The 19272-nt window shown below is 37.6% G+C and overlaps 2 protein-coding genes across 2 annotated transcripts; both read left to right on the forward strand.

Annotated features, from left to right (window-relative positions):
- Positions 1-215: 215 nt before the first annotated feature.
- colec10 (collectin sub-family member 10 (C-type lectin)) lies at positions 216-12346 on the forward strand. The gene is made up of 7 exons (XM_008323254.2): positions 216-466; positions 2378-2449; positions 6896-6967; positions 9403-9456; positions 10070-10165; positions 10249-10460; positions 11009-12346. The coding sequence occupies exons 1-7, from the start codon at positions 349-351 to the stop codon at positions 11234-11236; spliced, it is 852 nt and encodes a 283-aa protein (XP_008321476.1). The 5' UTR covers positions 216-348; the 3' UTR covers positions 11237-12346.
- A 568-nt stretch (positions 12347-12914) lies between these two features.
- Positions 12915-17691, forward strand: mal2 (mal, T cell differentiation protein 2). Its single transcript, XM_008323252.3, has 4 exons — positions 12915-13238; positions 14146-14316; positions 15441-15632; positions 16511-17691. The coding sequence occupies exons 1-4, from the start codon at positions 13122-13124 to the stop codon at positions 16580-16582; spliced, it is 552 nt and encodes a 183-aa protein (XP_008321474.1). The 5' UTR covers positions 12915-13121; the 3' UTR covers positions 16583-17691.
- The last annotated feature ends 1581 nt before the right edge of the window (positions 17692-19272 follow it).

Here is a 19272-nt window from a genome sequence, read left to right on the forward strand (position 1 = left end):
AGATAAACATCAGATATAGATTAAAATATATTTGATCAAAAACACAAGTAAAGGAAGTTTAGACTTTAGAAATATGAATCACTTATGAGAAAGAAAAAAACCCCTAAAATAACATTTTCAAGGCAAAGAGATACCAAAGAATGCAGGAGTCTGTTTAGTGTCTCACTGTGACAAGTAACTGATAACACTCTGTCAACAAATGTGAGTGAGTTCTCCAGTGGAGTGCTTTCACTCATTAGTGCAACACCGACTCTCCCGTCTTTTACTGGCTTTTATTTTCAAGCCGAAACATTAGCAACTAGTATTCGTTTCTGCTTAAACAAATGTAAAGTTGAAGAATTCTGGTCCATGATGGAGAAAAGATGCAGCAGGAGGCTGACGGTGCTGTGTGTGTGTGTGGCCGCTCTCAGCTCCGTCTCTGCCTCCCCAGAGGTCTGCACCAATTCCCTGCTGCCTGGAGCTAAAGGTAAGGCATCCCTGTATGTGAGTGAGTGTGAGTATTTTCTGTAAACTGTGCTGCAGATCATAAAAAAAGGCAATTAATTCTAGTACTTTACTAATAACGTAAATTCTGGGTTTATAGTTGTGGTCCGTTGCTCACCACTGTTTCTTGGATGGCCTCGTTCTTTTGTTTGGTTTTGACAAATGATGCTAAAGGCGTGTTTCTCTACACGTTTCATTACAATACTTTGGCTCTGCTACCTTCAGTTCATTTGATAGAAAGAGTGGGAAAAATGAGTGAAGGAAACCCTTCTAAGAAGCTGCAGGATTTACAGAGCTGATGATGAAGGTACCGAGCATGTAATCGCCCGGAGTTTATAAGCCTGCAGTCTGCTGGGCCTCGGGCTGTTGGAGGGAAAGCCTCCCCATATGTGTTTTTCATTTTATGACATCCAGTAGCTGGTTCCCCTGCTGTTTCAGACAGACATACTTAATAAAAACCGCTGCTGGGCTAGAACTCATTGTCTCTTACTAGGAAGAAAACTACTGGGAAACAGAGCTTTAAGAATGGGCTGTAGAGTAAGGAGGAAATAAATGGGGATCAAAATGATTTCAACATATTTCCTTTGAACGGAAATTTGACTATTCCGATCTGCAGACAGTCACAGACACTCACCACCGCGGCACTTCTACTTGAAAAGTATTTCCAGAGGTATATGATCCAGAGGTCATGAGGGCAGTGCTTCCAAAAATCCTCACATACAGTACAGTCTCTGGGTACTGCATATTTGTCATCTCCTAACCAAAGATTCTGAACTTGAAGAAAGTCCCATTGTGACTGTGTGTATTTAGACAGCTGCCACTAAACTCAACTGATTATTTATACAAGACTTATCCAGACACTGACCTCAGAGTCGGTGAACGTAGATATTGTCATGGCTGTGTATCTTTGTGGGTGTTAGACAAGCCGTTCACCCCAAGAATGTCCAAAGAACTTGGCTGAAGCAGTTTTCTTTGTTTTCATCATAAAACAAATGTTTCAAAAATCTGTATGCTTTAAATAAATAAATAAATGCAGCAGAAACTCGAATCCTACAATCGCAACATTATCGATAGCGGACGGATCTGGACCGCAGGCAGGCCAGTTGAAAATATCTACTTTAGATCTACAAAAGCCATGCTACTGACAACTGATGGAATAACATAGAAATATAATTTGCCTCTACAAAGCACATTTCAAACGTCTAACCAGTAATGACCACAGCGTCACACACGCTCAGCCACACTATTGCAATTGTGATGACTGATTTCTCATTTAGTCATTTCCTAACATTTTTGTAGCAATACATGATTTCTGAGTACTAAGTTTCAGAGTAAAACCACAGTACATCTTTAAACAGAACTCAGACCATCTGCTGTGTGTCAGCTCCAGTTTGTTGGACCCTCCAGCAGAATCTCTCCTTCACCTTACTTATACTTTTAACTCCTAAACCCGTGTCACGTCCTTAATACTACAACATTATTGGTACTTTGAAAAGGGATTCTGTCCTGGAATGACATAAAGGCTTTTAAAGTGGAATAACAAGAGTGAAACTATATCTACAAATGATTCTGATTTAACTCGGCCTCAATGGAGGAGTTGCATCCAAATCCGCAAACTGACCTGCACTGGATCACGTCCATACACACCCACTTTCCAAAGCATTGTGCAATAGTATCCATCCATGGCAGTGGGAATGTCCACATTTAACTCTTTCCATCCTGGGAAAGAGAATTCACTGCCACTGGTCAACTTACCGTAGGCCAAATTTCATTTTTGTTTTTCTATTTTCCTGACAGGAGATAAGGAGAAAACACCAGTGTCAGTCACTGTGGATTTGTGAGTGACTTTCCTTAACTGTTCTTTTTATTTTTCTCTTTTTTTTTTCTAACAAAGGAGACAACGGTGAGGTTGGAGAGGAGGGAGATCAGGGGATACTTGGGAAAAATGGACGACCAGGACTTCAAGGTATTCAGTCCTAACACAACTATTGACTGGGAAGTATAACAATATATGACAAGAGGCAAAAGGTCCAATATTTCACACTAACTGAAAAGACTGTTATAATAAAAAAAATATTTTATGTGTAATGATACAACAAAACCAAAGAATGAAACTTTGCATTCAGGAAATGTATTCATGAATTAGTCATTCAGAATACTACCTATTCTAGTTAAAAGGCCAATTCGGTTTTGAAAGAGATTGAAAACTGAAATTCCCGAAAACTCATTTGTTGTTTCCAACAAGTGCAGAGGCCCCAGGGAGAGCCAGAGGGGGAAACAGACACTGGTTAGTATGACATCCAAATGCCATCACATGCAAAAGAAGAACCTCATCCTCTTTGGCTCAAGAATATTTTGGTTTGCTTTACTGTCTGACTTCAAGTCTGACTTCCTGTGCTCTAAGTTTCCCCACAGCTTTGCCCTGGCAGCAGCTGTTGCTTTTTCCTGCTCTGGACACTTGCCCTTGCTGCACAGACACACACACACACACACGCACACACTTGTTACTCTCTGTGAAGAAGAGCAGTCATTAACACTCCTGTGGATATAAAAGTCTACACTTTGTAGTTCAAATGCCTGGTTTTTCAAAGTAAAAGCCAAAGTACTATGATATTTGATTTCAGAACTTTTTTTTTTTAAATGACACCTGAAATCTGTTCTTTGGAATTCTGTTCCTATGGCACGATGTTACCTGTCACTCATCTACGCTAACACAGTGGTAACATCATAATCCAGGACATAAAAACATCAGAATGAAGGGCAAAAAGGGCATGAAGTTCCCAAAAATGCACTCTGTTTAAACACCGCATGTCATAATGATGGAACAAGACTTTCTCAAAAAATTCATGGCATGACCACAAAACCCCGTAGGTTGAGGACGTCGTAAACTGAGGACCCTATATTAGTATCACAGTATCCTAAATGTGTACGTTTTTGTCGGTAAAACTGACAATGTTGCTCATAAAAAAAATTTAATTTCAACTAGTATTTCATTTACTCTCTGCAAATTAATATAAAACGTAGAAAATAAATGTAAATAAAACTCCAAAAACACAAGACGCGTCTTTAAAAAACCCCACTTCTCCCTGTCTGCCTACTGTTTTCCTGCAGTGGTTTGTTTACACACACCTGCATTCACAGACATCACAACAACAGACACACACTTCTGACAGACTGTGTGAAAGGAGAAAAAGTGGGGGGAAAAAGAAGAATGTATATCATAGCATTTCAACAACTTCGCGGATATTTTTCAACCATCCGACAAACCCGGTCATTATGGGGTTTTGGTGTATATGCTTTCTGTAGACATGCACACACTCGTAATGATTCTGAAAGTGCAGGATGTCAGCAGCTCTGCAAATGACGCATGTGTTCCCCAGTCTTAATTTAGGCCCTTTTACAGGAAACTTGTTTCTAAATTATGGAATTTTAAAAGGGAATACGTGACCATTAATGCTCCAGTGGGAAATTTGTTGCTCTGGGGTTATTAACATCAACAAAACAACCGAGTTTGATTTTTATATTCGTTAATTTCGCTTAATTCAAAGCTGCTGTTGTGGGTAGAGTTTCACTGTTCCCATTAGCGGAGCCTGTACAATATTCCTAATCCTGGTGAAGAACCTGTTGGGGCAACTGGAAGTAAAGCACGTGTACACAAACAGAAAATCTGGCTCCAGGCCTGTGTTTCTTGTTGCCCTGGTCTGTTTCCACTGTCCACTAAAGTCAGTAAACAGCAGAAATGCAGGTATTGAAAGTCGAAAGGCTTAAGTAAACACCGTTAAAAAACAGACAGAATAAAATCGTATTCAATTTGTAATTATAATTTTAAGGAGAAGTTCATAATTATGACTGAAAAGAAAACCAGAGTCTTTCATCTTCTTTGTCCTGCAGCAGCTGGAGAACACAGACGTTAAACCAGTTGGAGGGGTTGGTCTTTATAAGGGGTGAATGCAGTGATAGGAAGACGTGTTATCTGGACGTTTGGAGAGACAGTTTAACTGGCAGGCACCAGCACCGCAGGAACAACATTCATCAACTGCTGCACGGACAAGAAAGGAATAACACCAGAGCGAGGGATTCAATTCTTCCCTACAGCAAAAAAGCACTCACTCTCACTTATTGGCAAAATGTTAGATCTGTGATTTGTGCTTCTCAGACATTCACAAAGAAAATTACACAGAAAAAGAAAATTGTTTCCCATAGACCACAGTGGGACAGTGCATTAGGTCTCACACTATCTGCCATCACTCCTCACAAATCACTGCGCATAAAATCAACAGGAGAGAGTAAGAAATAAATAATGTGTGTAAGTGTGAGTGTGTGTGAACTACTTTTTATTACCTATTTAGAATTATTCCTGAAATGATTGTGTGACCACACGGGGGCAGCTGTGGACCAAAGAACCTGGTAACATGTGAGGTTCAACTGTGGATGAAGATGTACATTGTAACTGTAGTGTAGTGTAGTACAGGCACCGTGGAGGTGTGGATGACACAACTATAACACAACTAATGATCAGTGTGTACAGTCCTGCTTTAGCAACATTTGTGGGGACATATTGCGTACTACGTATTTATGGGGACATTTTGCAGGAGGGTACTCTGATGTAAAATGTTAAAGAGTTTGGAGAAAAGATTAACAACCAACAATGAATCAGGGTCTGAGAGGTTATGCAGATTATGATTGATCTTATAATTGTAATGATTAGGGTTAGTGTAAGGCGTTAGGAAGTGCATTATACTGTATCTATGTGAAATGCTCACAGAACACATAAACCAGTGTGTGTAGTAATAGTGAAAGGCCTCACCAGTGCATCACATAGTATTTCAAACACCATCAGTTTCCAGTTGAATAGTTTCCTGAGGAAATACTCATTCAAGTGTTGGCAGGACGCCGCCGTCTGCTCTGCAGCTTTTCCCACATTCACAGACATGTTCACAATATCTCCCAGGCCCACTCTGTTGTGTCTCCTATACACTTTTGCTGTAACATCAAGCACTTTCTCAGATCCTCGCTGAGCCCTCCTAACACAGCACCACCACAGCAGCCAGACATATGGCAGTAATCATGTAACAATAAGGAACGCTAATCAGTTACAAAAGAGAGGCAGTAAAAATAATCGGTAAGGATTGTCACAGTTAAAGAAATCAGATCTCATATCACGTTCGCTTTAGCATAATACAGTTGATTAACCTCTGAAGATAGGAAACCACGGAAATCACTGCACAATGATGGAGCAATTATTTTTCTAAAGAAAATACAAAAATACATGGATGATTAAAATTCTTTTTATATATAATTAATAATTAAATGTTTGGATATTCATCAGTGGCGCTTTGGCCCAGAGGCAATGTCTCTGTCATTGGTGTGGAACCCCAGGGTTCACCTCCTGGGCAGGTTCGAATCCCGGTTAAGGCGGTTAATACTTTCCAGTGGACTCACCACCCGCAAGAAGGTTTGGGGATTTGGTACGGTGCAGTGTGATTTGGGTGGCGACTGCTGCCCCCGCGACCCGGCAACGGATAAGCGGATGAAAATGGATGGATGGATATTCATTAATCTGGTCATGTGAATTAACATGGGATGGATGGATATTCATTAATCTGGTCCTCAGTAGCCTAATCCTGCATGTTATTGGGTTGTAGGAGAAAGGTGCAATACCCAGAAAGACCACCAGGAAACCTCCATACCAACAGACCAGAGAATGCACAGGTTTCTTGTAGGTGTAAATTAAAGCAGTGTCTTCTCTTCTTAAAGCTAATTCATTATTTATTATGAGAGAAATTAATTTAACCTACTTTTTTCTTAAGGCGTGGACATGAACACTATATTAGCAGCTGGCCTAGATTTAGTGTCAGTGGTCAAAACCTACAAAATGATTCAACTCTGTCCAAACAAAAAAATCTTAACCAAGTCACAACATCCTCACCAGAAGTAATAAATAAATAATAGCTTTTCCTTCCACGTTTTAAAACCATACCCCGCAACAATGCACATTCAAACCGTCAACAACTACAGTCCCAGCCTCATTCACTTTTGCTGGTACCCACAGAAATCAGCATTTGTTTCCTCCTGTTTATTTATTGGCAAAGGGGAGAAAAAAAATCCTGGCATGACTATGCAAAATCAATGGAAGACATCCTGAGGGCTCAGGGACAGGACTTTTAACATCGAGATGAAATCATAGCTCATTACTTTGATCAATTGATTTGATTACTTTAATCACAAGGTCAGAGCCACAATAAACACAAAAAACATTAGGATTACCAGAAGTGGATAGCTGAAGGTGGTCTTCTTTGGGTGAGAAAAGGACACATGTTTGACAGATATGTCATTTTTAAATCAGTGTCATGTGGATTCTTTCCGTCTTTTACTCTACTTTCCAACCGTGCCCCTCTTTCTTAATCTGCAGGAATACCAGGAGAGAAGGGACTAAAAGGAGACATGGGCCACGTTGGAAAAATGGGACCCACAGGACAGAAAGGTTAACTTTACCCGTATTAGGCTTTAAACATTTCATAAACATTTTTCTGGAATATTGTGCTGTTCTTGGGGTAGCCTGCAGCCTAGAGGATTGCAGTTCACGACCCAGCCACTGTGGCGTGTTGAGTAAGCAACATCAGAAAAGAAGAAAATTCATTATACAAAAATCCAGCCAACATTGGTGATCTTTGGGTTGTTTCACGGATGGGTTGAATGCGGGAGAGACATTTCCCTCCTGGGATAAATATTATATAAAAAATAAAATAACATTTTTTGTCCAACTTTTCCAGTGTTGTCTTTGGACAAACAGCAGTTTTACTGCTGTGTTTTTAACTCACAAAGATCTACGATCAAATGGATGTAAAACTTTTTATATTTAGGATTATTTATTGCCGAACTATATAAACTCGTGAATTTATTTGAATGTTATATGCCAAACTTTTTTCTAGCTGTCTCAGTAACTGTTCAGCCCATCTGGAGAAATACATTATAAGAATTGCTCAACTTTTCATAGACTTAGATGTGAGACCTAAACACTTGCACTTTTACAAGAACTGCCTCCGAGGATAGAGAACATGTGACAGGTCAGAGAACTCCTCTGCCTCTCCTTTACATCCACAGTGTCTCTCCCTGCTTTTCCAGCTCCTCCTCCACCTTTTTTACTTTGCATTGTGATCACCATGCTCACACGAAAGTGACTGAGAGTCAGAATTCTAAAGTGAAAAAATGAGAGTGAGGTCACTGTTTGGATTTTCCCTTCAATTCTGAGCAGCTTCAGCTATTAAAATACCTGAAAAACATATTAACTCAAGGTTACTGCTTGGTTACTGCCTATAAAAGAGAGACCTGCTCTCTTTTATAGACATTTGATCATGCACTGTGTCACACTTTAAAATGTTTGTGTCTACACGTGCAGGTATTGTTTTAAACTGTTGTTGCATGTATACACATGACTGTAATCAAAGTATCACTGTTTCTGAGTAGGACACAGTCACATCACCGAGACATGATTTTATTATTATTACTAATATTATGATGCCATATTAACCATCTTGAAATTAATGATCTTGAAATTAATGGTTAGGGACTACAGCCAGATAATTGAACATTTTTAAACCTTGTGTAATAATAATCTATATAAAGTGTCCATTAACCACAGAGACTCATTTATGATGCTAAATTCTTATGAAACAACAGTGTTTTAGGAGCACAGTTATACAAAGCCAAGTAAACTAAATTACAGCACCCCCTGGAGGGATGGAAGAGATGCTGACTGGCTCTGTTTTCATAAATACTAACTACATATTTTAATTATCTTTTACATATCTTAAAAATAAAAAATGATTCTACTGACTGGAGTGAGATCCTCCTGTATTTTTTTGTTTATTAGGTTAAAGAAAAGTGGCCAAAGTACAAAGTTTCCATTGTCTGTATTCTAAACTGAATATACACTCATTGTGATTGTTTGTGTGCGTGGCTGTTGGTCTCTATATGTGGCCTTGGTTTTCAAACATATCCTTTCTACAGTTTTGCAGACTAAAGTATGGTAAAGTCGACTAAAGTCCGACTGCCAACCAAAAAGAAAAGCTTTTAATCCAAGGGTTATGGGACTGTTTTGCAAACCCATAAGTATAAAATGTCTCCAGAGGTACACGTGCCGTAATACACTGCAGGCCAACTGTTTACGCTCACTTCTAACTGCTGCCGTGTTGACACTCAAAACAGTGCGTTAGCTGCAGTTGACCTTTGAGGCTTGTGTGATTCTTTCAGACAGATAGAGCCTGGAACACACAAGAATTTTAACTTACGTTTATTGTTTCAAATTTTCTGAAATGATGAAAAGTGCAAAGAAGTGGTTGAAAATAAAGGCATGCATTAGTCGCAATATTTGCATCTAACTTCATTGGTAACAGTTTTCTGTGCCTGGGATTTGAGATCGAAAATAGTTCCGATTAAAATTGTTACTGTTGTGGTTCTTCTTTATGAAACAGTAGCCTATTGTCATGTTTGTTACTAGAGTCACATTTCCCCAAAATGCAGAACCGTCTTTTATTACATTTCCAGTTGAACACAATGATTAGCAGATTAGGAATATTAAAATATATATATATTAAAAACTACATAAAATATTTATAATTTTTATATTTTTATCACAAATGAAAAAAATGAATAGAATAAATTTCATTTACAACAGGAAGAAAACTGAACCAACAGCGTGTGCAGCCATCCTAGAAATGTGTGGTAACGCCATCTAGTGATAGATCATTGTAGTTAAAGTACAAAAATATTTATATTTATATGAAGTGGATGTTTGTTCTTGGTGTTGTTTGTTTTTTGTTTGTTTGTTTGGTTGGTTTATTTTTTTTTGTCTTTTTGTTTAATTATCTACTTATAGTTATTTGACAGTAAAATGTTAACCTGTCTGTTTTCCTGTAGGTGACAGAGGTGAAGTGGGTTTAACTGGATCATCGGGTCTGAAAGGGAAACAAGGGGAGTATGACAACACTTAACACACATTTGTCTATCTATCTATTATAAAGTAACTTTAATATATTTTAAATGAAATTCAATGAATGAAGGCTTAAATGCTGCTGCTTTAAAAGAGGAAAAGAGAAAAAGTAACTCAAGTGGACAGTCTACTGCTGCCACAGAAGGTTAAAGTATGTGGGTTAGCTTTTGTTAATGACCAGTCCATGAGCTAAAGAAAAGTTTTTGCCGATTACAGTTTTGGTAAAGGTTAGCAATAAGCTAGTTTTCTGCTATTTTCATTTTCAATTTTTGCAATTTGTAGCTATTTGTGAGTGTGACTGTATGACATTTTAGCTATTCTTTGGGCTAACTACACACCATCATTTATGTTATTTGACTCCTACTCTGATAATGTCATGCTATCAATGTTTTAACTCAGCTGTAGACATTCATCTACTATTTGTCTTTATCTTATTTAGCCAGAAAACACATTCAAAATTAGTTTAAAAAATCAACTGTTTCTCAACAACCCTCCTAACAATGATACAATAATAAAAGATTCTGAAACCCCAATAGTGGTAATTCAAACAAAGGACTAAAAAAATATGTGACTCTGTTGTGATCCAACTCACAGGCACAACATGTGACTGTGGGAGGTACAAGAAAGTTGTTGATCTGATGGACGTCAACACAAGAAAGCTCACGAAGGCTGTAAAGTTTTTGAAAAATGGTGAGCGTTCAACATTATATTTTCTATTATATTCTTCTTAGAGTTTCTTGTGAACGTGATTTAAAATGTAACCATTTACTCAGTTATCCTGGGGCTGAAGGAAACTGAAGAGAGGTATTATCTGCTGGTGAAGGAAGCTAAGAGGTTCAGAGAGGCTTCAATCAACTGTAAACTCAGAGGAGGAAGCCTGGCCATGCCAAAAAGCACCAACATTAACCGTCTCATGGCAGACTATGTCAGTCGGGCAGGACTGACACAGGTTTACATTGGAGTGCAGGCTCAAAGCAAGGACGCTGTAAGTGTTACAGTTTGACATACACTAGGTCAGTATAGTATATATCACATCTCCTGCAGGGTCCAGTCCAGGTAGGTCAACAGTAAGTCCTACCGCAAGGTAAAATCAAATTAGGACAAACAACTTTCTAGACACATTCTAAATGGACCTCAGGCCACTTGGCTGTATGTTGGGGCAAGGGCATGTTTACAACACATGGATTTGTCCTGTTAGATTTATGCACCCAGTGTGAGGCCTGTAATCTACACAACAGACTTTCAATGGTATATGAAAGAAAAACAAAACACACTGTGAAATTGGATGCAGTGAATGGAGGCTGTCAGCTGTTAACTGTGCTGAATATTTAATGATGAGGTTGTTTTGTGTTAGAAAACATCTCCATTTTCAAGACAAACACGTTTGTAATAGGCTTCAAATTTATCTTCAAATTAACAAGGAAATCATTTCTATCAAAGGGTTTCCTAGTCCTTTAATAATTATGTCCCACTTGCTTTGAGAGCCTTTCTTATGATGAAAATGAAAACTGTCTCCTTTTTTTGTGGCACCAGAATGGAACCATCAACTACACCTATGCAGACTCCAGCCCATTACACAGCTTTGCAGCGTGGAGTAAAGATGCAGAGTTGACTGCCAACCAATCCGCAGCATCAAACTCCAGCTGTGTGGAGCTGCTCAGTACTGGAACATGGGCCCGCGTGGAGTGTGAAGTCACTATGTTTTTTATGTGCGAGTTCCCAAAGAGCAGGAGGAGAGGAGGAAGAACGGGAAGAGGATGAAGTGGAACCATGCTTCAACATTTTTGCAAGATGCCATCAATTTATATTAAATGTAAAACTCTTTATAAAATGAGTTGAGTTTGAGCCTAAAATAACCTTTATTTTAGTCAAAAGGCGTTAGTTAGTAAAAAAATAGCAATAAAAGGTACACATTAGTCAAAAAATAAATCAAGTTTTGAAAAAAATAGTGTAAAAGTAACCCATATATTTAGCAAATACCGGTTGACATGGAAAGAAATAACAAATGGGCAAAATTGTTATAAAATTAAATAAAAAAACAAGCTTTAGAATTAAAAATGGTTAATAAATGATCAATAACTAAACTCAGCTCAAATAGTTTAGAAGTTCAGACTCTGTCTCAGTGAAATTATCACATACACAGACATTTGATTCTTAAGCTCATTCAACAGTTAATCTTCTCTTGACCATATCTGTACATGTACTGTATGTAACAGAGGCTAACGATTGACTTCACACAGTTAATACCATATTGTAACTGAATGATGGAATGTGGGAAGTTATCTTTCATTTGTCTTGAATAATTATACAGGTATTATCAATATGACCTGTGGGACCACTGCTGTGGAAGTCAGAGCATCAGCACTGAAACACAAAAATGTGATCCATACATGTGCAGGTCACTGACACAGAGGCCTAACGTCGCGTTTGTCCTTTACAAGTGATATTGACTCAAAACTGTGAGCTATGCTGAGCCCAGCTGAGTGCAGTGTCCTTTCAAAGGTTATGTCAACATTGGTTCACATAAAAAGAAAATCTTGGCTAAACATTAACCGTGTCAGGCAGCGCCCATACCAAACTGTGAGACTCCAATGCAATTTTATTTTCCTTTCATAAAAAAAAATATAATAAAAGAAAGACTGTATATTTACATCCAACACAATAATTAAATGTTGTAGTTCAAACACAAACACTGTTGCTGAGTCTCCTTGAAAATCAGTTTCTCTGTTAACCCTACACTCAGACTAATATTTACTTTATAACTTTACTCCTGCACCATGAAGGTTAACCATTAAACATGCACTCAAAGTATTGTTTCTAGGACTTCAGGAATTTGTTAATGAATCGTGACTATAAAGTTAACTGCAACTATTTGATTTGCCTGCTGTTTATTGTTCCTCAGCTCTGATTTCTTTAGAAGCCTCTCTTCTGTTTGGCACTCCATCCAGTGTCTTCCAACATGTTAATTCTGCTACTGTCAAACCATTGCTTTAACTTGTTTGAGTTTCTAAATGAAATGTTTACTGCGTGACAATTAAACATACCTGGCAGCGGTGATGCAGAATTGACATTTAGGGTGTGACAGTAATCACCAATGGAACAAACAACTGTTGGGGAAACAACTTACTTGACTTTTTGTGTTTTTTATAGATTTTAACACAAACTATTAAAGAATAGAATAGAAAGAATTGGGAGATGAAATTAAAAAAAAAGTATAGATGTCATTATCATGAGTGACCCAGAATTTCATTTCCTTTTTTTTCCTTTAATTTACCAAATATACTTAATGTTCTCTCTCTCTAATGTTTTTAAATGATAATATTACATATATACATCTACATATGGTTATTTTAAAGAGTATCACTCGTTTAAACACTGTTTGTCACTTAACTGTTATTCTCCTGGTGATTTCGGAGCTCTCTTAGGGGTCCTTGAACGCAGCACTCATTCTCCAAGGAGTGGCCCTTGCACCTGTCCGACCTGTTCGAGGACACATGACTCCCCAGGAATTTCGTCTTCTGCTTCTGTCTTTGTGTAACGGAGTGTGTTGGCTGGGAGACAGAGGGCTGAGAGGCAGAGGAGTAGAAAAGGGGGAGACAGTGAGGAGAGAAGTGGAGAAAAAAAAAGAGGGTTAGTGATAAAAAAGATGTCGGAACCAGCCGCTAATCCAGCCGCCACCTCTTTCCCGGCGCCTGATATTTCTCTCCCGCTGGGATTCGGAGTACTCAGGACCTACTCCGGAGCCCTTGTCTTATTGGAAATAGTGAGTATTATTGTATGCAAGTGTTTTTATGACGTTACTTTTATCAGTTGCTGTACTGTGCTGCGTTGTACTTTCACTCACTGGCGTTCTCAGCCATCCCAGTTCGACTTCCAGGTTGTCAGAACATTACTGATTTGTTTGACAGTCAACACACAAACAGAGTCTCGTTGCCGTAACTAGTTTTACAGCTGTTTCCGGTACAATGGAGTCTAAAGCATCATCTCCACATACACTTGAAATAAACGTTAAATAACAACTAATGTGACAACTAGTAGCTAAAGATTTGACTTTCACTTTACTCACCGTGACCTCTACTGTGTAAGACTTCTACAGTGCTGTGAACTGTTGTGATTTGTTGCAATCAAATTTAATAAAACAAAGCTTAAAACAAGGCATTTATCCTGAGGACAAAATTATATAAAGACAAATAGTAGACAGGATCATAATTTTAGGTCAAGGATGTTTTAAAATGTTTATACCATTTTTTTATTACCATATCTGACAATTCTGTAATTTGTGACAGAAGCGTAAACTTTATTTTGGTATTAACATATTAGATCATTTCCATATGATTATTTAGATTATTTGGTATACCCCTTCCCTTCATTTTTGTCTGTCTCTTTTATCCAAATTGACTTTTACTTATTTATCTTATAGTAAGATTAGAAGATAGAAAATATTATCAATGTCATCAATCGATTCCTAACCGTCAGTCAGTTTGGAGTTTCTTTTTACCCCAATCTCCAAACTGATCTAAAAATATGTTATTTATCATGTAAGAAAATCAGTCATCTTGCATTTTAAACCAGGGGTACTTCACTTTTTTGACCAACTGACCTACTTCATTATTAGCATCTACTTCATTATTAGCATCTGTAACTGTGTGACTTCTTTTCTTGATCCATAGTTATTTGGTGGTCTAGTATGGATCCTAGTGGCGTCCTCCAACGTGCCTGTGCCTCTGCTGCAAGGCTGGGTGATGTTCGTCTCCGTCACTACCTTCTTCCTGTCCTCTGCCTACCTCACACTCTTTATCACTGGCCTGGCTGACCGCATTCACACTAACTGGAACGTCTTGGTAAGCTGTAAATATATAATGTATGAACTGTTGTTGCAGCGAGGTAACAAAAAAATAAATACATTTTTGGTTGAAAATAGGACTTGTTAAAGTACTACACTTTTACTTTTTTGCAGTTTCAAAGTAAATCTTCTGTCACACTGTCACACCATTTCCTGGGTGTGACAGTGTAGGTTTCTGTGTGTAGTCTGGATTTAGACAGAACCAGCCTATCCTTGGTCTTCAGGCTCCTTCTGCCGGGAGAGAAGGGAGGGAGGTTGTTTGTCTTCAGTCAGAACAATAAACAAAACAGATGATGAGCTAACGCCAAAGGATAACAACGGCATGACTGTCGAATCATCAGCCTCATTGGGTTTTATGCCAAAAACTCCTGAACCTCCTCCCTTTCACTAGAACCTTTCACTCGTCTTCTTTCTCTTCTTTGCATTGGCTGTTGTGTTAGTCACGGTCGAGGGGTCTGACATCGAATGACACGGTGTGAATAGTCGTTTGAATATTCTGGTGCAGGTAGGAGGCTGGAGACACCTTTTTCACAGCAGTGCACCTATTGTTAGATAATGACACAGTGGGGTAAAACTCACACATCAGTTGGACTTTGTTCTCAGGCCACTGAAATGTTCAGCACTTGGTCCTGACTATATCGTGTGTTTGTAAAGTGCAAATTCAACTAGTAATAACAACAACCCTGATTTTGGGGTTATATCTGAAGACAACAAAGTTTAAAGCATTGATAATACTTATACTTACTTATTTATATCATTATTATCATTGCTACACTAACCTTCAGAAGTAATTTCATTAGGCTTTTTGTATTTGTTTTATTTTTTAAATCTTCTGATAAGTCTGTAGAATGAATGAAACTTGTTTGTTTTGTTTTTGAAACATATTTATTTGCTCCATTTTTATTCATTGTTATTTTTTTTTAATTTATTTTGTTTACTGGCTAACCTTCAGATAGCTTGCTGAATTTTTGCTTATTTTTAGTATCGCAGGGAGAGTAGCTGGCCCACTGGTGATTGTACATCATTATATCTAGTTTATAACTGGACTCTATAATAACACACAACAGTTTTACTGCTGAGGATAAAGTTAACTTATACTTTTTTTCCCCTCATTCTTCACAGGATGTGTTTTACCATTTCTTCGCTCTGCTGTTTTACTTTGCTGCCTTTGTGTTGGAGGCGGCAACCACAGCTGCCAATGGAGGAGCCCTCATCACCAATAAGACTGAAACTGTCTTGTGTATAACCTACAACAGTGGCAATATATTCACAGTCCTCAGTGACAACCAATACAATATTAATGCGGCAGCTACGGTGAGTTCATCCTGTATTTATTTAACTGCAATCAGACTCGTGCACTGAGTGAGCTGTGAGTGATTAAGGCTTGATTTTCAAACCTGTCCAGTGTGACTGTGGCCTGTAGGCCTCTGTTATCAGTTACAGTGGTCAGGCCATAAAACAGTAAAGCAGTTACCAAATGGTTATGCCGTAGTTCACAATACAGTGAGCCATAAAATAAGACAGGAGAAAATTCTGATGAAATGAAACTGCATTGTGTACAGGTAACCGTGAGGTCCTCGTGTAGTGAGGGCTTCATAAATAACAGGAAAAACGTATTAGGGGCTGTACTGTATTTACTGTGTTGGAGTGAAATACACAAGGGAGCAGGGTTGGCCCAACATCTTTGGACTGAGAGCTACCACTAAAATGACCAGGACAAAAATGATCTAACTGTATTAAAATATAGGTATTTTAAATAATTTTATTATCCTTAACTACAAATGCATCACGTTGATAAATGGGCACAATACAATTCAACAGACATATAGTTACTATTTCACTCAGGGATTGTTTTATTTCAGGGATTGCTAGAGCATCCCAAAGGCTCTCCTTGGCACCACCAATGCTAGGTATTAGGCCAGAATCACAAAACACTCTGTACTGTACAAATAAGTACAGAGGTCAGTGTCTAGTAATCTTAATCTTGCCAGCCTTTATTGAATGCTCATTTTATACTCAGTTTAACACACAAATGTACGTCTGTACCTTTTACTTGCTAAAAGTTAAAACCTTTCAAAATTATACCTGTACCATATTCCTGATGATTTCTGCACACATTCACCAAAACACTTTTTTTGTCTGTGACCCTATTGGTTGATTAAGATTTCCTCCCATTGTTTTTTCCCCCTCAGATATTTTCCTTTCTGGTCACACTTTGCTACGGATGCAGTTTGATGATGGGCTTCAAGAGGTGGAGGGTGTGAGCGGTGAAATGAACATAAAACCAGCTAAACTGAGAGCTTCAGTGTTTTTAAAAGACGTGCCTTCCCAATGACCAAGGTCAGCGTTAAAGCTTCAAAGCTTTGGAAGTCTGGACGGTCAAAAGAAAAAGTCCACCAAAGTCAAAACATCTGTCAACAGCTATAGACGGTGGACCAATGGAATTTAACTTTGGAGACATTGGTTTCTTCTGTTGAGTCTGGGCAACGTGTTTTAAAAACCCAAATAAGTTTGGCCAAATGGGCTTTGTTAGGCTAAAAGGGAAATTTTAAGATGAAAGTGAAATATTTGAGATACTGTTTATATATTTAACTAATTTAAGGAATCATACAGAGACACAGACAAGGATATTCATGCAAAACATTGACATTGGCTACTGTTAAAATGATACACACAAAACTTTCCAAAAACATTTTGATTTGATTTTTGTTTTTGTATCTTTGAATAACTGGTGCTTTAAAGCCACGAACTGACTCTGAACTCATCATAGCTGTTCATCTACTGTGGCCATTAATTCATGTCAAACAATTGGATTAAATAAATTAGCATCTTCAGCTTGGTGATCCGTGACAAACATACAGTACACTGTTATTGTATTTATACTTGAGATAAATGGTATAACCTCACGAAGGTTAAAACAAAATAATTTTGGAAAAAAAAAATCTAAGATGAATCATTAAATGTTTCATATCCTTTTATTAAACTGTATATGTACTGTATCTAGTAGTGGAATGTCTATATATTGCCATATTTATATTGACACAACATTATAGGTGCAAGAACAGGCCTAATGGCAACATGATTGATTGACTGCATTGTACACTGTCATTTGCTTCAGTTAACTGTCAAGTAATTATTTTATAAATTGTTTTTAGTTATTTTAAACCTGAATGCCTTCAGTTTGATTATGTATTGTAAATATACACAGTTTAAGAATATTTGATAATATGCATAATATCTAATAATATGCATAAGTGTAATATCACTAACATGATACTGGCAAAATTAACTTTTATTGGCTTTGACATGAAGCCAAATGCTTTTATCATTTTCCCTTGATTGTAAAAAAATAAAACCATAACCATCACTGCTATTAGGGGAGTGCCAATGTTTCCTTCCATTTATGTCGTAACCTAAAAGTGAAGCAAGCAAAAGACTTGTAAATATCTTTTACTCAATTAAGAAATGAAACTGGTGAAAGCTGAAGCCAAACATTTTTTAATTACCAAAATATGTATTTTTGAGTGTGTTTAGTGTTGAGCTCTGACAAACCATTAAAACATAATATTGTTTTTCTTTGTTTTACTACAAATATTAGGGCAGTGTATGACACGGCAATGACAGTATTTGGTCAATGTGATACCGGTTGGTTGTATTATGAGCTATGAGCCACTAGATGGCAGCGTGTTTTAAGTTGAGCTGCAGCATGAAGAGACTTAAAATTGGTAGTTACAAGAGAAGACTTTATTTTTAAATCTAATAATGAAATTGTGAATTCTAAATCAGCAGGGCATGGCGTCTTAAACTCTGCCTGTCAAATAGCTTATAAATGAAATATATATTTATTGTTACTAGACACAAACATGAATATTGCTGTATAATATTCATGTTCAATTACTATGCAATGAGCACATTGATATCTGGACGGACTACACACCACCACTCTAAACATCTGTCAAAAACTAGTTTATTATGTAATAAAAAACATAAAGAAATACTATCGTTAGCCCTGGAAAATATGTCCACAACAGCATATTATTTTTTACTCAGTCAAGTAAATATAATAACTATTTGCAACAAACTTTATATTACACTTGTGGCTAATTTTTAAAAATAAGGGATACTGATTGAATGTTGACTATGTGAACATGGCTCCCTCTGTAGGTGTGAATGAGAATGTGACGCAGAAATATATATATATATATATAAAACATATATTTACATAGTGTCTGGTCACCAATGTTTATGAAGCTGCTTAGAAAAAACAAAGAGTCTATTGTGATAAATCAATCTGACATCAACAGTGTGATGATACAAACACTTAGTACCTGCTTTGATGTGTCATATAATCCGACATATTTCTCTGGTGTTATATCAACACCTGACTCAGTTCATTCACTACACTAGGATTTAACAGTGATTGGATTTGAAAGCGTGTTTTTTATTTCTCCTCCACAGCTAATTTACATTAAAATGTACCCTGTGATTATTCGTTTATATCAGGTTTGATAGGTCACGGAAACCGTTGGATAAATAATCACAACACCTTCCCACTAAACTCTTCTGCCACATATTTGTTTTCCAGAAGTACCGTTTATTTGTGTGTGCCAATCGTCTGTCGGAAAATAAATTAACCTAGGATGGTGGGCTTTGTTTGCTTTTGAAGTCTGTTAACCTTGTAGCTGCGGTCTCACATGGGTCTGTCAGCATTGGCTTGAGAGTCTGTTGTTGTTGGAACAACTGAATGTGGGTGTTTGTGTGGCCGTCTGTCAATGCTGGAGCCTGTTACTGTCGGATAGTGTGTTTGCTAGTGTTAATCTTTTCCATTCAGAAGGCTGTTGTTCGAATAATTTGCATCCAACTGCATTTATGTGTCTGTTTGGTTTGTCTCGCTGATTGTATACAATGTGATTTGTTTAGTTTTTTTACCACGCGTATGCATGAATGAGGCATT

The sequence above is a fragment of the Cynoglossus semilaevis genome, chromosome 13 (genome assembly GCF_000523025.1).
Source record: "Cynoglossus semilaevis isolate Cse_v1.0 chromosome 13, Cse_v1.0, whole genome shotgun sequence".
NCBI lineage: Eukaryota > Metazoa > Chordata > Actinopteri > Pleuronectiformes > Cynoglossidae > Cynoglossus > Cynoglossus semilaevis.

What these genes read in the sequence shown, in the direction of transcription:
- mal2 (XM_008323252.3), top strand. Translation starts at nt 13,122, where the DNA reads ATGTCGGAACCAGCCGCTAATCCAGCCGCCACCTCTTTCCCGGCGCCT. An exon ending in ACACTAACTGGAACGTCTTG is followed by an intron (nt 14,317 to 15,440) that starts GTAAGCTGTAAA and finishes CATTCTTCACAG; the next exon opens with GATGTGTTTTACCATTTCTT. An exon ending in ATATTAATGCGGCAGCTACG is followed by an intron (nt 15,633 to 16,510) that starts GTGAGTTCATCC and finishes TTTCCCCCTCAG; the next exon opens with ATATTTTCCTTTCTGGTCAC.
- colec10 (XM_008323254.2), top strand. Translation starts at nt 349, where the DNA reads ATGATGGAGAAAAGATGCAGCAGGAGGCTGACGGTGCTGTGTGTGTGT. An exon ending in TGGACGACCAGGACTTCAAG is followed by an intron (nt 2,450 to 6,895) that starts GTATTCAGTCCT and finishes CTTAATCTGCAG; the next exon opens with GAATACCAGGAGAGAAGGGA. An exon ending in AGGCTCAAAGCAAGGACGCT is followed by an intron (nt 10,461 to 11,008) that starts GTAAGTGTTACA and finishes TTGTGGCACCAG; the next exon opens with AATGGAACCATCAACTACAC.